Genomic DNA, 17,584 nt, shown 5'->3' with positions numbered 1-17,584 from the left:
AATGACAATCAAAAGAGCCAAGTGATTTTTTTCTCCTTACTTCAGCTGCACCATGTAGGTCATCAGGATAAGAGAGTGATATATTAAAACAGAGATGGGAGTGGAAAAACCAGAACAAGTCAGTGTGGAAAAGTCTCCTGTGGTCTGTGGGTTAATACTGTATGCTATTAGCATATCATATTTAACCCCCCAGCCCCTGAACAACAAATTGTTCCAAGACTACAGACCTCAGCTGCCAACACAACAGCAAGTTACAGCGTTACAAACAATTACAAATGGTGATTCATAGACAGTGAGCTGGTAAAGTAACAAGCGGATGTTCCTAAAAATCCAGCTTTCACTCAACAGAGGTACCCACGTTTCCACAACAGCAAATGCCAGCATGAGTCAAGGTCAGTGTTACTTGACAAGCTAAAAAGAAAGAGCTCAACTGACATGATACTGACGGTTTGCTTGACACTACAGCTGTCAGGCTTAAATAAAACACCAGGCAGGCACAGCATTAGAAGGGCAATGAGTTGTATATGGACCCCAGTATGAAGTTTAATTTACTTTAGCTGAGTGTGTGTTTTTATTTTGGTGTCATGCCCAACATTACAAGACACAGCTATTTATCAAACATAAAAGAATACAACAAACATTTTTTTTTACAAATTGTGCACCAAATAGCAGAAGAAAGAAAAGAAAGGCTGTAAGTTTGTCCTGATAATGGGCTGTTTTTCTTATCTCCACGGCTTTCTCAAAGTAACTGGCAATGTTTCTTATGTGAACAGTGAAAGCAGACTCTGTGCATCATTCATGTTTAAAAAAAAAAAAGTTTTCTTTTATCTTACTAAAATAATCTGTAGTTCCCAGTAAATGGGACAAATGAAGACAAAGAGAGCAACAGAGAAGCAGGGAGTGTAAAGAGAAACAGGGGCTGAAAACCAAAGAGGACAAGTGAGGGCTGAGAGAGTAAGAGACTGACTGATGACCACGCTTGCTGAAGGTTCATTACAGCTTGAATCTCAGGCAGTGGGAGGCTGATACTAGAGATCCAGTGGGCCTTGTTAGCCCACAACACCAGACAACACATTACATGCAGTTCTACAGCGACACATTTATCGGTGACGGCGATCACTGTGTCACACAATACATATAAAATAATAAATGAAACAGTAAATGTGCTAATAAAATCAACTGTTTGTGCTGTTTTTCCTTTTAACAATGTTACTGTTTAAAATAAGTTGTGTCGAGAGCCACCACAGCAGATCAGATCCTGTGGGCGGGACATATCCTCAAGTGACATACCGGGTAAAAATAAATGAGGCTTAATTCAAACGGAGGTGAAGACGTGTTTCCATGGAAGCATATTAAGCCAATACAGCAAACACAGCAACTCCAGACACTGGTGGTGTCATTACCTTAGCAACACAATTCATGTTTTCAGCATCTCATCCAACTTAACCTCATTAAATATTTTCAAAGTATGTTACTGTGCCAAAACTCTTTTATATAATAAAAAAAAGTGCAGTTTCGTTCACAGTTATGAAATTTGCTTTACAAAGTCAACCTAAACAGCTCTTCAAACTCTTTGTGATGAAGAAAAGAACAGAGAATCTACAGAAACATCAGCTCCGTGCTGCACTGCAAAACCACACTGGGGAGGGAGAGACAGAAAAACAGAAGGACGCCACCCAGAGGCTGACCTGGGACACCTCATGTTAATCACCATTTCAAATAATCCTGCTGGCCCACACAAAATATATGAAGCGAGCTCTCCTTGCATTATATCTCCTGCTTTTAAAAAGAAAAATCATTTTTCCAACATCCAGCATCGACTGGACATGGTCCAGGTCTGACTGTGGTGAGGCTGTAATCCAGCTGATACGAGCCCACACAAACTGTGAAGGAGAGCGCGGACATGCGACAGATCACTTTGGGAGAATATTGTTTCGGTTATATGGGTTCATGAATAAGAAACAATCAGTGCTTTGTTTAAGCACAAACGATGATGATGGATGATGGATACACTACAGGCTGATTGAGTCCTCACAGTTATGGTAGAGGGTAGAGCGGTTTCATTTCGTAAGAACTTTGCTATTGGTTAAGCCATGAATAGGCTCCATCTCATCGCCATGATGCACTTTTCTGTCAGGACAGATTCAGTGAGTTGGTTACTGTTCATGGACTCATATGATTGATTATGAAAAAGGAGTCTAATACTCTATCAAAGTGAAATATGGCTTTTATAGTGTCAGAAATCCACGCCCAGACCAACCAACCTGTGTCAGTGAGGGAGGGGTGTGGCTGTGTCCCTCCATCAGACAGAGAGCCATTCAGCCCTCGCTGCTGGTCCTCCCATGTCACTTCTACAGCAAGACACACACATACATACATATATATACACACACTGGTCTGCACACTACAGGAATCTTAGGGACCTTAGATTATCAAGGAACGTTTCGTAAGATCCTGCACAAAATGTGTATTAGCTTCTAATACACAGTTATAGTAATACACAGAGACCAGTGGTAAGGAGTGGTAAGAAAGAAAAAGACCTCTTTGCCACCTCAGCACTGAAATCATGGACAGCTCCTCGTCAAACATAATGAACTTTGCTCCATCTGCTGGCCAACTGTGGTAACAGTTTATAAGGTCCTACAAAATACTCTAGATTACACTCTGCAGTACTTATACAGCAAAGTAAAAAGCACAGAATTCAGGAAAAACTACACTTAAATATTATTTGTTGAGATCTGATAATTTATCTTGTGACAGTTTTTGGCAGTAAATTGCAGAGAACTGCCCTAAACATGAGCTATATGTGACTGAAACTGCCAGTCTTGAGGGAGTATAATACAGGGTATGTGTGTGTGTTCAATAATCCATGTCTAATTAAAATGATTGGCAATTTCACAATGGAAATGGAGAGCTCTGTCTTTGTGAGGTGGAGCTGAGCAGAATTCATTTCTATCAAAGTAGAGGGCAGATTAGGGTCTTACTGGAGCCGGAGAAGGACAGACCAGCAGAGACCACGACAGCACTCTCTACATATTAACATCAGCTTCAGCTACATACAACTCTCTAATTTCATCACTTCAAATCAACTCAATAGGAATTAACCACACTCAGTCTATATGATAGATGAGATGTGGACAAAGGGAAGTTTGAGTAAAGGACTGTGTAAATGTGCTGCAGCAAGTAAGAAGGAAGAGTCACCAAGAGTAGCAGAGTATCGAGAATCACAGATGCCAGTGAATGTTACACAGGAAGAAGTTGTGTCGACAGAGAAAGCCCACACAGCAAAGTCACACCATCACACTCTTCAGAGGACTTGCCTTTCCGCCCATTTACCGGCGGGCCGTGGGGTTTTTCCTCACAGTCTGCTGCTAGTAGAGAGACAGATGGAGGCTCATGAAATGATGGAGCTATGAAACCTTATACTGGTGCTGAAAGTCACATTAATATGGCAACTCGTACTGTACGTGCTCAAACACACACCCACAGATCCACACACAAACACACTGCTATGCCAACATACTGAATACTAGTTATATATTGTACAGAAAAATATATAAGTCATTACACAAAAATGCTATGAACCTTTCTTAATGATACTATACAATGTGGGAGGAATTGCACCGTGCATTTGTTACTATACTCATAATACAATATTCCAACCTTCTTACAGCAGCACTTGGCCTGCAGAATATCAATCAGAGCACAATGATTACAGACCATTTAAAAAGCAGAATGTGGCTTTTTGGAAACCTTACACTGAGTCAGTCAGCACTACAGCTATGGCAGTGTTGAGTAACAGCACCACACAGTCAAAGGACAGAAGCACACCACATAAACAGATGGGAAAGTAGGAAGTGGAAACTGTGGGGAACTCCAGTTCCTGCCAACAGTCTGGCCGTTCATTCAAGCCTGTGGATGAATGTACTGTACATCGACACGTACTGTACATTACTCTCACTCAAAAAAAAAAAGTCCCTAACAGAGCTTGTACTTTTAAGATTTAATTCATTTTCATTGTGAATATATTTTCATTCTTTTTTGTAACTCTTCATGAACAGTTTTTCTGAAGGAAAAATCAAGCAGCATCACATATTTCAAGGCAAACACATTGTTTCAGGTCAAGTCTGAAGGCTGTTTCTGTAGTGATAAACACACCTGGGCGACCATTTTGGGGTTGAGGGGTCCCGTGCTCCTCCCCTGTTCCCTCTTAGGAGTTGCAACACATAAACAGATAACATACAAGACAATTAGGTATGTGCAAGTGTGAGGTATGGCTAAACTTTGAAGCGCAGCTGCGAGACAAAGCAACAGCAGGTTTATCAAGAGTCCAGCTCTTCTCTGTAATCAGCAAGGGGCAACAATATGGATCCGGTCTATAGAAAAAGCTACATACACTCACACACACAGACATTTGCATTACATAAGCTGAGTGCTATACGGCTCCGTGGGAGCTACAGCACAAGGTCAGATCAATACCTCCCCCCACTGCCCACACACTGCCACTGTCCTGAAAGGTACGGCAGAGAGAGAGAGAGAGAGAGAGAGAGAGAGAGAGACTCAAACACAATGAAAGAAAGAAGGAGAGAGAGAGAGACAAGTGGGAAAGGACAGACTGCCTGACAAAGAGAAAGTAAAGAAAGAGAGACTGGGGCAGGAATACAGAGGAAAAGGCGACACAAAGAAGCGACAGAGAGGTCCAGACAGAGAGGGCTTCAGAGCGATAAAAAGATGGCACAGATACAGAAGAAGGGCAGGACTGAGAGAGAGAGCACAAGAGAGAGTGAGGAAGATGGAGAGAGAGAGAGAGAGGGGCTGGTTGGCAGCTGTACAGAAGACAGGGAAAGCCCTCATGGACTCTGACAATGATGAAAGAGTTCTGCGAGTGCTTTGACAAGTTCTCCAGATCTGCCTGAGCTTTTTCCCCTCTCTCTATCTTTGTCCCAGTCATGCCCTCCAATCACTGCAAAGCTACAACAGTCTTTGTTTTTCACTGTGTCTGATTCAAAGACACAAGTGAAATAATCATTGCTTTCATCACGGTTCTACTCATAGCACGCGTCACAAGTCGCTACAACACATAACATTTGTTAAAGGAGAGCTGAGGAACAAACATGACTTCAGATGCCACTTTGTAGTCATGAAGATGCGAGAAGTTCAAACTATTGTGCCTTAATCACAGCTCAAAGCCTCGAGTTTACACTGTTTAATAGACATGGAACGTATCCAAAGTATCATATTCATATTCATATCATATTGGCTTTGGTGAAGTATCTCAGCAGTCCAAATAGTTCAGATAAACCAATAATTTAAAACATAGAAACAGGGAGGCTACATTGGAACACAACACTGGTACAATCAATAGTAGGACCAGACAGGCCCACAGGTAAGTAACAACAGGACGGCACAGGACAAGAAAACTGTACGTTAAACACTGCTGCAACAGAGGGAGGGTTCAAGGAGCACAGAGTAAGCTTAGCCTCCAGTGAACCCCGCCCCCCGCTGTTGCAGACAGGGTTTCGGCCTTCAGAGTAAGGTGCGGCTCAGCCAGCACTCCCAGTCTGAAAGACTAAACCCGTGCATTCAGGTACAGACCTTCACAAGGCTCTGTTCCTTCGTCTCCATCTTCTGAGAGAGAAATGGAAAAGGAACCGAGTAGAGACGTTATGGATGGAAGGCAAAGGTAAACACCAATGAAGCACAAAACAAAGAAAAATCTTCACATATACGATCTATAACTTATACTGAAAGATTCCTTCAGCAAATAATAATAATCCATCCTGTCTCAGTCAAAAGCGAAGAGTAAAACCGAAGCTCTTCCTCAGCCCCAATCAGCTGGGCCACCAAATAAAAACTATATTATGAGATACTGAACAGAAACACTGTGGCACTAATATAAAGATGTCCTCACTCAACAGACATGTCTTTATGTCTCTTCACGGACAGTAACCCTGTAATACAAATAGAAAACAACCAGGACACTTACTTCTGTCTTTCCCCGTGGGTGGGAGCTGTGGGAGTTGCCGTCCTCGTCTGCTGGACATGGGGGTACTGGTGGGACTGGTCTGGACTGATCCACTATGAGGATGCGCCCTACATACACAAAAAAAGTAGTGGACAATGGGGTGAGACACAAATTAGGACGAGATCGATGCAGGGCCTGGATGTGTCACACCCATATCACAGTGTGAGAAAAATAAAGGGATTTTCAGGTAAAGCTGTAAGTTTGATTTACAAGTTTGATTGCAGAAAGTAAAGCTCAACATAATAAATGAAGCTATATACTATAATGGGAGACTTAAACGGCAACTTATGTAGGATCAGTTTAATTATTTGGCATATGTTAGATCACATATGTACTTTTACTTACGTTTTGATGCATGTCACTGTCAGGCTCAATTGGAGATAATCAGTGACAGCAATTGTACCAAAGCACAACTGAGAGATCATCATATTTGTTTGATAATTTCAAGCTGAATCATCTATGTGACAGTACTAATAGTCCATGTAAAAAGTGTGTAGCTTGACATTGTTGTAGATGATGCAAACATATTCATTAAGTAACAGATTTCCCGATTGTGTGGAATCTACGTATAACCGATCAGTGTCTTCTATCTCCAAATATAAAACCAATGCACACAGCAATGAGGTTTGGCACATGGCATGAGAGTGGAGGGATACATCGACTGTAGGGAACTGAGCTGCAATAAAAAGATGCCGGGTGTGAATCGCATGTACAGTCGACTCATCAAGCTGCAAGGAGAGAAGAGTTCAATGCAGAAACAGCAGACCAGTGCGACCATGCGTTCAGACTGTCCCCAAAAGGCTTCAACTCAAAACAAACAAAGGAAAAAGAAAAACAGAATGCCATCACAGAATAAACTGCATCAGTTGATGTTAGTAATGAAATCAAAGTAAAATGTTGGCCCATCACTGCTATACTCACGAAAGCGTATGAGCAGTGTGTTCCAAATGAAAACGAGCGAGCACGCTATCTACGGTGTCAGGACTGTCGTGCCTGGGACATGTGTAAAGAAAATACAGCACCGGTGCTTTTGGGGACAAAAACAGAAAGTGGCTAGGTGGGTGGTGGGGTAGTCGTGAGGTGGAGGTGGGTGGGGTGAGGTGAGGTGAGGCAGGGAAGCAGGGTATTGGGAGGAGGGTGGGAGGCAGGTGGTAGTGATGTGGTTTTTCTGGTTCATTCTGTGAGTTAGTCAGGCTCGGGGTGAGTGGGAGCTCATGGGACTGGAACTGGTTTAGTTCTACAAAAGGGTTTAGTTGTGCAAACATTTAGCAGAGAGGTGCCCCCTCTGGGGGCAGAAATAATCTCATTGGTTGATAATTGGTTGATTTGAACCTCAGTGTTGGAGTACAAGAACCAGAGATGTTCACACAATGGTCACAACATGAAGAAGGATAATTACTTAATTTGTTACTATGATAGTTAGCAGGCTATCTAGCTTATCTAAATAGCCGAATATGAAGCTATTTGGGCAAACTAGGCAGCTAGGCTAACTAAGTAACCTAGATACCTCTGTATGTCTGCATTGCATTTTCCCAGTTAGCAGCATAATATTAGCTTGAATGCATTCACTGGGCTTAAGTCTAAAAAGCTGTGTTGTTTTTTGTCTACTTCTTGATGTCTTATAATGTTTAAATTATCTCTGCCTCCAGAGTAGCTATGCCTCAGGGAAATGATTGTACAAGTAAAACTCCAGTCTGATTCTGTGCTAAGCTGGTTAGCGTCTCCGATCTGGGTCACACCTCGTCAAGGCAGGTGAGGGGGGGGCGGATCTCCCAGATGGCAGAGACGGCATGGACCTCATGAGCGAAGAGTCGTGGGGGCGTTCAGTGGAGCGCGAGCGAGATGTGGGGCGCTCTATAGTGGGCCGTTGGTCTGCAGAGCGGGACCTGCTGTGATACTCGTGTCTATCCATGGCTCCGTGGTTCCTACAGAGGTTATTGAGAGATAGGCAGGCACTCAGTGGGGCCCCAGCAGGGCAGGGACAGTATGCTGGCAGGGTGGACAGTATGGAGGGCACCCTCAAAACTCCTCCAAGGTGCATGTGTTTAAGTAACATACCTGCTATTTTTTGCATGTTTTAACCAATTTACTACAAATCACATACTATACTATAACATAACATAACAACACGGTAACATGTTTTTCCCACCTCCTAGCCGGCCACTTGTTTCCATTAAATTCTGTATGTTGTTGTATGGGATTTAATTTGACACTTGCTCAAAGCAGGCAATCAGAATAAACATCATGTATGCTTTAGTTGTGGTCACAATTCACTACATTTGCACTGTAATGTGGGTGCAGATTTTTCAGTCATTGACATGATATTCATTGTGATGGATGACCAAACACGATTTTCACCCTGTATGTAGGTAGGAAAAACACATTAAAAAATACGAAACGCTTCAGCCTGCTTTGGAAGCTGGTCTGCTGTAATGTCGACTATTTATGATTTGCATATACTGTATATTTGCAGAAAATTGACTAAAACAAGCGAAAATACAGGTATGGACCTTTAAAGTGACAACATGAAATTATTCAGCAACTCTTAGAGAACAGTAGACAACAACAACCTGTTTCAGCGGTAACAACCTTAATCAAGGCTGCAGAATTGCATGTATTGCTTCAGTTTCATTCCATGACATCTAAATTATTCACTGAAAACTGAATTTGTAGTTTTGGATTTTGTGAAATATACATGTGGTTCAACTTACATGCAACGCTTTACTTATTTTTAACATACAGCTTTGTCTATTATTCTCCATGAGTAGCTGAATTACTTAATTTTCAGGGTGGACAGTAAAGACAGAGGGCTACAGTAGGTGGATTTTGTGTGGTTCATGGTCCCTGTAGTGAATTAACTGTGAAGTCCTCAGGTTGTGTAGAACTGGCAGGGACCGTGTGCTATGTCTCTATACGTGGTGGGTGAGTGTTCATTTGCAGTCTGTTTGAGGTAGAGTGAAATGTGAGGGGGGAAAAGTGAAGTGTGTCTTTACATTGCATTTGGCTTGTTATATCTGTTATTTCCTGAAAAATGCCCAGCCACCATAAGTATTTTTGGCACAGTGAGGATGAAGGCAAATCTCGTTGATCTGAAGAGCTGGAGGAACAAAAGCAGGTGAGGTTTCTCAACTAGGAAAGTCATTGATAGTGTCCAGGATACTGTTAAACTTTGCAGAGAGAAAAGAAAAAAAAAACATTTTCATAAAACTGCATCACACTAAACCAATCAAAACTGTGAAGGAAATATTCAACTTGGCCTTTGGACATGAATTGTCACAGGTGGAGCGGTTCAGAGCATGTTCACTGAATCTGTAAAGTTTGACGTTTAAATTCGTAAATCTTAAATCCCACAGATTTATGTTTAATAAAACAAACCATTGTACCAGCTTTATTCTAAAGTGCAGAAGAAAAGTCTCTGCACAATACAAATAGGTAGGAGCTGCTTCTAATAAGGCTCATAGACACCAAAAGACTTTGCATTTTAAACATTAACATTTGAGAACATGGAAGGAAAACTTTCACTTACAGTCATTTCAATCATTTGAATTTTAGAAGTCAATCCTGTCATAGTCTTGTAGTGTCTGTAGCCTTTTAGAAGAATGAAAAATTGTCCAGTAGAGGAGATGTCCTTTTGTCTCCAATAGCATAACAAAGGCTCATCAGTCAGTAAGTAGCTTTTCACATTGTTTATCTGCAGTCATTTACAGTGATGATCAGCATAATCATTAGTGGATTCCCATTGTGAGGTTGTTATGGCTAAGGATTTATGGGTAATGTGAAGGTTGTGTCTGTAACAAATCAAACTTCTCATTAGGTGTAATTTGATGGATATAGCCATGACATACACATACTGCACTTTGGAACCGCACTCCTCACTATATTCTCACAGGACTCAAACTGAGTCCAAAATATTTGTTTTCTGTGCTTGGAAAAGCTGCTGTTTTGATGCGTATATGCTGCAGGCTTTGTCCCACTCAAGGTACACTCTGGGGCGATACACTTAAACAACAGAAACATGAAAAACATTTCCTCATGTTCTGCGGGGAAATCACCTAAACTAAGACACTTGCCAAAAGGCTCAAACTCCACTAATGCTCTCCGTAGCTCATCTCTCCACGTGCCTTTTGTTTCTTTATTCTGCCCTCATTCCTTTTCACTTCTCGCTGTTGCTTTTACTCTGCCTGGGTGCAGACAGAAACAAACTGTATCTGTATGAAGAGAGGAGGGTAATCTATTCTGTTCCTCTGTGGACAACACCGAGACGCTAGACACTTTGCTTTCTCTGTCGGTTTAGACAAAAAGAAAGGGAGAGAAAAGAAGACGGAGAGCTCTCATTAATGGCTATCTAGGCTATAGGCTGAGCCTGAAGTCGAGCCAAGCTGGGCCTCAGGGAAACTTTGTGACACTTTAATAAAGTCAGTCAGGCTCTCGGGCTGGGTTCTGAGGACTCATCACTTTTTCCTCCTGGAGAGGAGAGAAATGGCACAAACGTCACGTTATTCCTGACTGAAAGCCAGATGGCAGCAGGCGGAAGATTGAAGACAGAGAAAAGTGGAGTCATTTACAGCGTTTCTTTGGGGGGGGGGGGCTTCTTTCTTTTTATTGGTGCACCAGGATGCTGGCGTGGGTCCTGGGGATGGATGGGTGTCAGCAGGCCTTTTTATGCGTGCTTGGAACGGCCCGGCAGCCCATTCTGGCCAGACACAAGAAGCCAAAGGGCAAACACAGAATGTACAAAGCTACTGTGCAGCCCAGAGCAATGCATCAGAGATGCCATTGTACAGGTGAGCTATAAGCAGCTGCCAATAGCACGTAAAGGAGGACAACACTAAAGACCACACACACCACTGATCAACATACTGCTGTTGGTATAATGTACATGGGTACATAAACAAGGACATCGACGAAGAAACAGTCATGTGCTGTCCAGCACTCAACAACCAGTTTACATACAGCTGACACCAGCAACACACAGAGCTTTGAGCCTCAACATACAGAGGCCGTTGTGTATTATTATTTTACATCAACACAACTTCAGAGCTGTGATGACTCTTTAACAAAAACCGATATCAGACAGGATATCTTTTTCTGTCATCACATGTATGATCACGGATAAATTAAAGACGGACGGGGGACAACTTGAAGAGACCACAAGATGACGGATGCACAGATGCAGCGGCAGTGCATGTCAATACCTCTCGTAGTCATAGTCGGAGGAGTAGGCGCCCTCAGAATATGCGCGGGCCATCCTAGTGGAACGCAGTAACCTGACTGCTTCCTCTCGGCAGATCGGGTACACGCGATGGTTGCGGCTGCCGAAAAAATATCACAACTGGTCAGCATTTAATTTTGTGTCCAGCAGAAGGGGGAGTAACATAAAAAAAAAGAACCTGCAAAGGAAGAAAAGTTGGAGTACACTTTTTCCCATTCCAGACTCACTCTGTCTGCTCTCTGTCTGATCGGCAGTGATTACATATAAACTGAAGGCTAATATACACTACTATACACTCTGCAGGAGCAACCGCCTCTTCTGGACAAAACTTCACAACCACAGAACACTTATCCATTTTCAGTATTGCTATAGTCGCTCTTTTGCTGGATAAGATGAAAAGACTAATCAGGAATTTGCTCATCTAGGAATCACACTTCCTCACATGGTACATTTTTGGAGTAAAATGAGAGGAATGTTTCTATGAGAATGACTGAGATGATGAAAAGAGAGAATAAGCAATGCTGATACTGGATGGATGAAGTGTATGGCCACAGAGTCACTCATTTACTCAATATACAGTACTGCTGAAAAGTAACACTATGTATATATTTGATCTTTTGCAGAGGAAATATATACTTTAACACAACACAAGACCGATGGCACTGACAATGGCCAGGTAAGTAGCCTCTTCAGTGCATCCAGAAACCATGTTGCGTGATGTTGAGTTAGGCTTAGTGGACTTTAAGTCAAGTGACTGCATAGACTACAGTGATAGAAAACATGCCATAGTGTCAGTGCCATTTCCTCAAGAGAAGAAAGGGGTTGTGGGTTGGAGGGTGGAGGTGCAGAAATGGGGCTTCATGCATGCTCAGGTAAAAGTCTACCTGGGGTCCTTTTGAGGATCATCAGTAGGCTGAGTATGCCTGGTTCGAGGTAGGGTGAGAAAATGGCTGCAACCACATGGAGGGAGGAGAGAAGACAGAGATGGATCTGAGATGGCGCTGAGGAAGAAGCAGAGGAGGAGGAGGAAAGGAGAGAGAAAGGATTGGAGACAGAGATAGACAGAATCATAGGCAGACAGATGGAGGGGTGAGGAGACCGAGGGGAAGAGAACGAGAGATTTCTCAAAGAAGTAGGATGTAAAGAGACGGAGAGAGCTCATAGGAAAGGTTGATGTAACAGTTTCAAAGAGGAAAAACAGGCGAGGAAGATAAGAGAGGCTGAGAAATCGGATGGTGAGGAGATGTCTTCCTCAGCTTTGCCACACAGACAGATGAAAGTAGTACGACGAACACACCAGCAGCGATCGCGGAGGAAAGAACAGAACAGAACAGTACAGGTCCAAACACCTCAACCTGCTTGGCGTCACTTCTACTGGATGATTAGACAACTTAAGACCATGCACATTACATCAGATTTCTTCTTTTACAGACACAGTTTAAAGAATGTTTCAAAAAGTAGAAAAATACAGTAAAAATGACACAAGTTTTAAACAAAATTCAGCCTCAAAAAAAACTATATAAATTCCAGAGGATGTTTTTTTTAATATTGTCAGAGTTCTGGGACAATTCCAAATTCTCCATGACTCATTTCCTGTGTCATTTTCAACTGTTTTCAATAAATAACAGGACGCCGTTAATTAAAGCAGCGGAAATACACTCAAGTGAGCACTGTCCCAGACAATTTAGATAAGTGCATTTTCTGCGTCTGACACTGATTTAGGCCAAGCCTCAGAAATATCAAATAAAGTTAATTGGACGGGGGAAAGTAGCTGTGGCCTGGCAGTGCCAAGGCTATGATTGGACTCTTGGAGCAACATTTTCCAACCCTCACAGAAAATAAGTGCTGATGGAGGATAACTGACCACTTCCCCTTGACCACCTCTTCCATAAAGATAGTGAGATACATGCAAATACTGGACACTGCGCAGCATTTGCAGCGACTGCCTTCAAATCATTTCAGCCTAAAATGGAAAAACCTAATTGTTAATTACTCCTCGTAACGCAGTGCAGTCCGGTGTTCATGTAGGATTATAACTGTGATATAACTTTTCGGATGAATTAGTGAAGTGGCAACGTCAGTTTTATCGTTAAGGATCATACTTTTTATTGGCTATTTGACGTGTTCATTTTTTTTCATTCCTCTTTTGGAGGTTTGGAGAAATACTGTTTGTATACATGACAGAGGAAGATAGAGGGAGTATCAAGGTATAGGGGATCCACACCACTGTATCACATTAAAAATATCTTGATCAAATATTTCAAAGGAATGGAGAAAGTTGCTCTTTAAAAGCAGGAATATATCACAAAGAGTAAAAGCACCCACACACAAGATCAGCTTCCAGAGAGTTTAAGGCAAACGGCATCGTGCATAAGTGTATGCGTGCATAAACACCTCCCTGCATGTCTACTCATCAGCCCCCACTTGTGCTTGTCAGCATCTGTTCATGCATGCCCGCGCATGTACATGCATCTACTGCACACACAAGTGTAAGCTGGAGTGCGCGTGTGTGTACCTGTCAGGTGAGTAGTTATCTTCGGACACACTGTGGTGGTCCACTCTAGAAGAGGAGCTGTACTGAGAAGGCCTAAGGTCAAAGGCGGGGTCCAGACTTCTGCTGTGTGACAGAAGCGGACTGGATCACCCCTCATGTAGTTTACACACCACACACTGCCCCCTACTGGCCAGGGGGCACATTGCCTCATGTTCATGTGAGGCTTTCAGAGTAGCTGCAGGAAACACTACTCTAAATAGGGGTGATTTGGAAGGCAGTACGAGGACGGCAGCGCTTAGTGCTACAACAGTAACCTGAAGTCTACTAGCTTACTAAAGCATATATTACCCTTCATCTATCAGAATTTTGTGGATCCCTAAGCATGGAAAGTATCCTTCAACGTGTTTGTTGGTGGTGTTAAATATATCCATATCAAAAACAAGCGTATACCCAGAAATCAAGTGTCAGCCCAGTAGTTGACTGAGCATTAGTTACCTGGAGGGTGGGGGGACACTGGGAGAGCGCGACCGCGCCCGATTGATGTCAGCCGAACGAGAGCAGTGGTTAGACGACATCACCTGCTCAGGGACAGACAGCGTGGAGCTCTGGAAGTCTCTGCCGTTTGTCCGGTAGTCTGTGTAGACAAGAAGGGATAAAGGAGGGGAGGGAGGGACAAGATTAAGAGGGAGAGGGTGTTAGGTTTTTCAGATGGTTCTGTATTAACATTCTAACATGAAAAATACTGAAGTAGTGGACTTTTAATTACAAGACAAAGCACGAATACTGAGCTAATGAGCAACCTTAACACCTTGTGGAGTCTCTGTACTTTTGAGCGAGTGAAATAGCTAAATCTGCAGCATTTTATCATGAAAGAATATGACATGATGCTAATGATGTAGATCCAGTTTAACCACACACCCAATAACTTAGAGGAAACAGACCAAACTTTATAAAACTTATGCTAAATCTGCACAGGCACAGATTTTCATTTTCATTATGCTGAGTCACATTATTCCAAAAATCAGGACTAGGTTTCAATAAAGGTGCAATTCATCTGCTGTGTTAACACTGTGCATTAAACATGAAAATAGCCTTTTAAAAGTCAGAAATATTATAATGAATTTTCTCTGCAAGACTGATTAGTCCATTGAACTTGAAAGAGTACATTAACCGATAATCAGACGTGGCTAGCAGCCATGGTTAAGGTCAATGCTTAGCACTATTAAAGTTGATTGATATTCAATAGAGTGTACAGCACATTAAAATGAGTTAAAGAAAACCCTGAATCAAAAGTTGGAAAAGAAAGAAAGGTAAGAAAAATTGTAGGTAATGATAAAGAAATGTTGACCTTCACTTGAGGAAGTTTGGCATATTAATATGATAAGATTTTCTTTTTGTTGGAAGGTAGCTGTGCTTAACAGTTGGAATAAATCTATTAAAAGATTTAAAACTGATGATCCATCCTGATTGTGAAGTGGATGCAAGTCAAATTCTGAAATTCCAAATAGTACATTGTCACACACTGTACTTCTACCATTCTTATACAGATTTTAATTAAAAAAAAGCTAAAAACAAGAACAAAATGAATAATATATTTGCTTCATTGTGATGCATATTATATTTAACAAGGAAATCTGTCATTTCTAAACAGCAGCTCCAACACAGAGCCTCCTGCAGCAGAGCAATCAACTTCCACGCAGAGCCAAATGAAATCTATTCTTCCTCTTGACATGCTGCTTCACGCATGAGTACAGCCTGTCTGTTAAGCACATATAAAGAGGACCTTTACTGACAATTAATGGGATTTAACAAGAGGAGTGGGGAAGTAGGGAACATGACTGAGGGTTAAAGCAAGATTAAATGTACTGTGCAAATGTTAAAAATTAGACTTTTCACGGCTAAAATTCTATTTCATCTAGAGTCCAATGACAGGAATTGCACTTGAAAAGACAGGATTACATAAGCATAACCTGTGCAGTAATTACTATTGTGCACTTCACTTATAAAAGCCTGGTGTACTGTATGTACCAGACAATGAGAATGCTGCCAGTTAGCGTACCGTAAAATAAGATGCACTGATTTTCTTCCCCATTTGAAAGTAATAGTGTCAGCAGTTTGATGCAAAGACTGCAGGATAAACTGAGATGTGATGGAGTCTGAGTGAAGAGGAGGGTGCGACCATAGCTGAGCGAAGGGGTATTCCCTTCACTGTGAATGAAGTGAAGTTGACTGGCATGGTGAGGCAGCGAGGGGCTGATGAGAATGTTAAAGAGGCTGGAGGAGGATTTCCCTCAGCTACGGCACAGCTATGCCTCCTCCTCTCCAGCTTCCCTCTCCTCTTCTCTGTGGCCTGCGTCGGCTAATAGGGATGTGAAACGCCGCCACATGCTAAACCAACAGGGCAGGCAGCCGTCTCCATCCTGCAATTTAACAACAGCTCTCCTGCACACAAGGTTGCCACAATTTGTGTGGTCTTAAGAAAAACAGAGGGATGATATTTATTTGAAAGAGGACAGCACAGAATATACTTCTTGCCAATATTATCTTTTGCATGAGAAAACTATTGGCTTTGCTACCTATTTATGCATCATTTTCTTCGAGGTTGATATTTCATGTGGGGGAATTTCAAGTACTTTTCAGTCTTTCTTTCTGCCCTTTTCTCGGGCTGGTAACAGCTCTGCTTCTCCTTTTCTGATGTGCAGCGTGGGTGTGCTGCTGGAGACTAGCAGCAAAATCTCAGTGCTCCTTCACTGTGCCGCTGCTGATGGGCGGCAGCGTTTCACCCTGCTAATATGATATCATAACAGTTTTTGGAGGCTGTTCGGGCCTTGGAAGCATTTGACGAATAGAGACATGGAGGAGGTTACCTGAGTTCAAGGTGAAAGCAAATAAACATTAAATTCAAAAAATGATAATACAGCCTGGTGCAAGATCCTATTAAACTTTATCTCCAGACGGCCTCTTTGCCATTTAGCTTTTCATTTGATGTGATTCACTTGTACTGCCAATGTGTTCACTCACATGCACTAATTCTTGCATGTTAATATGACCTTAATATATTACCTGTTATTACTCCGACACCATCTTCACAATCGTAGTCTGAGATCTCGCTGTCACTTATCCTCTGGGATCCTTCGAGTTAGAGAGACAGAGAGAAACACGGGGAAACAAAAGAGAGAGAAGGATCGAATGAGGAGAGAAAGAGAGAGACAGAGAGATGGAGAAGTCATTTTCATTCCCTCGTTCATTTATTCACCCAGTTTCTGGTGTTATGCCTCCCTGGTCTGAATGTAATCTTTATTGGTTAAACTGAATGTTCCAACTGAATCCAATAAGATACACAATGAATATGCTGTCAGTCTCTAACTCACGTCACCGCACCCCACAAATACAACAAACGGTCCCACAAGCCAGCATTTTGGATGATATATTGTGAAAATATGCGTCAGCTGTAACAAATAATGCTGCATTTCACTGCTCGACTTCGGCAGAAACAGCAGATCTCTCTTCATCTGAACTGTGGCACTTTTAAATGACACATTCAATCATTCAATTTACATGTGAAGGTGGGGGGTGGGAGAAGTGATATGGCTTCCCAGCTCTTTCTTCATCTTCCCCAGTGGCCTTATCACCCCTCCCTGTCCCCTCTCTTTAAAGTATGACCCCTTTTTTGCCGCCCCCCCCCCCCCACCACCACCACCGCCGCCGCCTTCACCGTTCAGTCAACTTAAATCAACTGGACACATGTGCTTTATCAGAAATGACAAGTGCTGCACTCTGGCAGTGCCGCTCCCAACCTCTCATCTCAGTTGGCTAGAGACTTTTTACAGCTGTCAGCTCTTTCACCTCACAC

At 42.4% G+C, this 17,584-nt stretch overlaps 1 protein-coding gene across 9 annotated transcripts in view; it reads right to left on the bottom strand.

Moving 5' to 3' along the window:
* The window catches only part of rims2a (regulating synaptic membrane exocytosis 2a), a 135,196-nt gene that overhangs the window by 29,450 nt on the left and 88,162 nt on the right, over positions 1 to 17,584 (bottom strand). For 4 of the 9 annotated variants that reach the window (XM_070911389.1, XM_070911391.1, XM_070911393.1 and 1 more), the window contains 5 exons: positions 16,795 to 16,863; positions 14,227 to 14,365; positions 13,753 to 13,854; positions 7,765 to 7,950; positions 5,987 to 6,093 (listed from right to left, as the gene is read on the bottom strand). In XM_070911389.1, coding sequence (XP_070767490.1) covers positions 5,987 to 6,093; positions 7,765 to 7,950; positions 13,753 to 13,854; positions 14,227 to 14,365; positions 16,795 to 16,863 — 603 coding nt within the window. Of the gene's footprint in view, positions 1 to 4,158; positions 4,210 to 5,595; positions 5,629 to 5,986; positions 6,094 to 7,764; positions 7,951 to 11,220; positions 11,338 to 13,752; positions 13,855 to 14,226; positions 14,366 to 16,794; positions 16,864 to 17,584 lie in introns of all 9 variants that reach the window. The other 5 variants (XM_070911385.1, XM_070911386.1, XM_070911388.1 and 2 more) reach the window with 5 other exon arrangements.

Source organism: Enoplosus armatus, chromosome 9 (genome assembly GCF_043641665.1).
Source record: "Enoplosus armatus isolate fEnoArm2 chromosome 9, fEnoArm2.hap1, whole genome shotgun sequence".
Taxonomy (NCBI): domain Eukaryota; kingdom Metazoa; phylum Chordata; class Actinopteri; order Centrarchiformes; family Enoplosidae; genus Enoplosus; species Enoplosus armatus.
The sequence above is the reverse complement of the archived record's forward strand: the minus strand, read 5'-3'. Positions and strand labels throughout refer to the sequence as shown.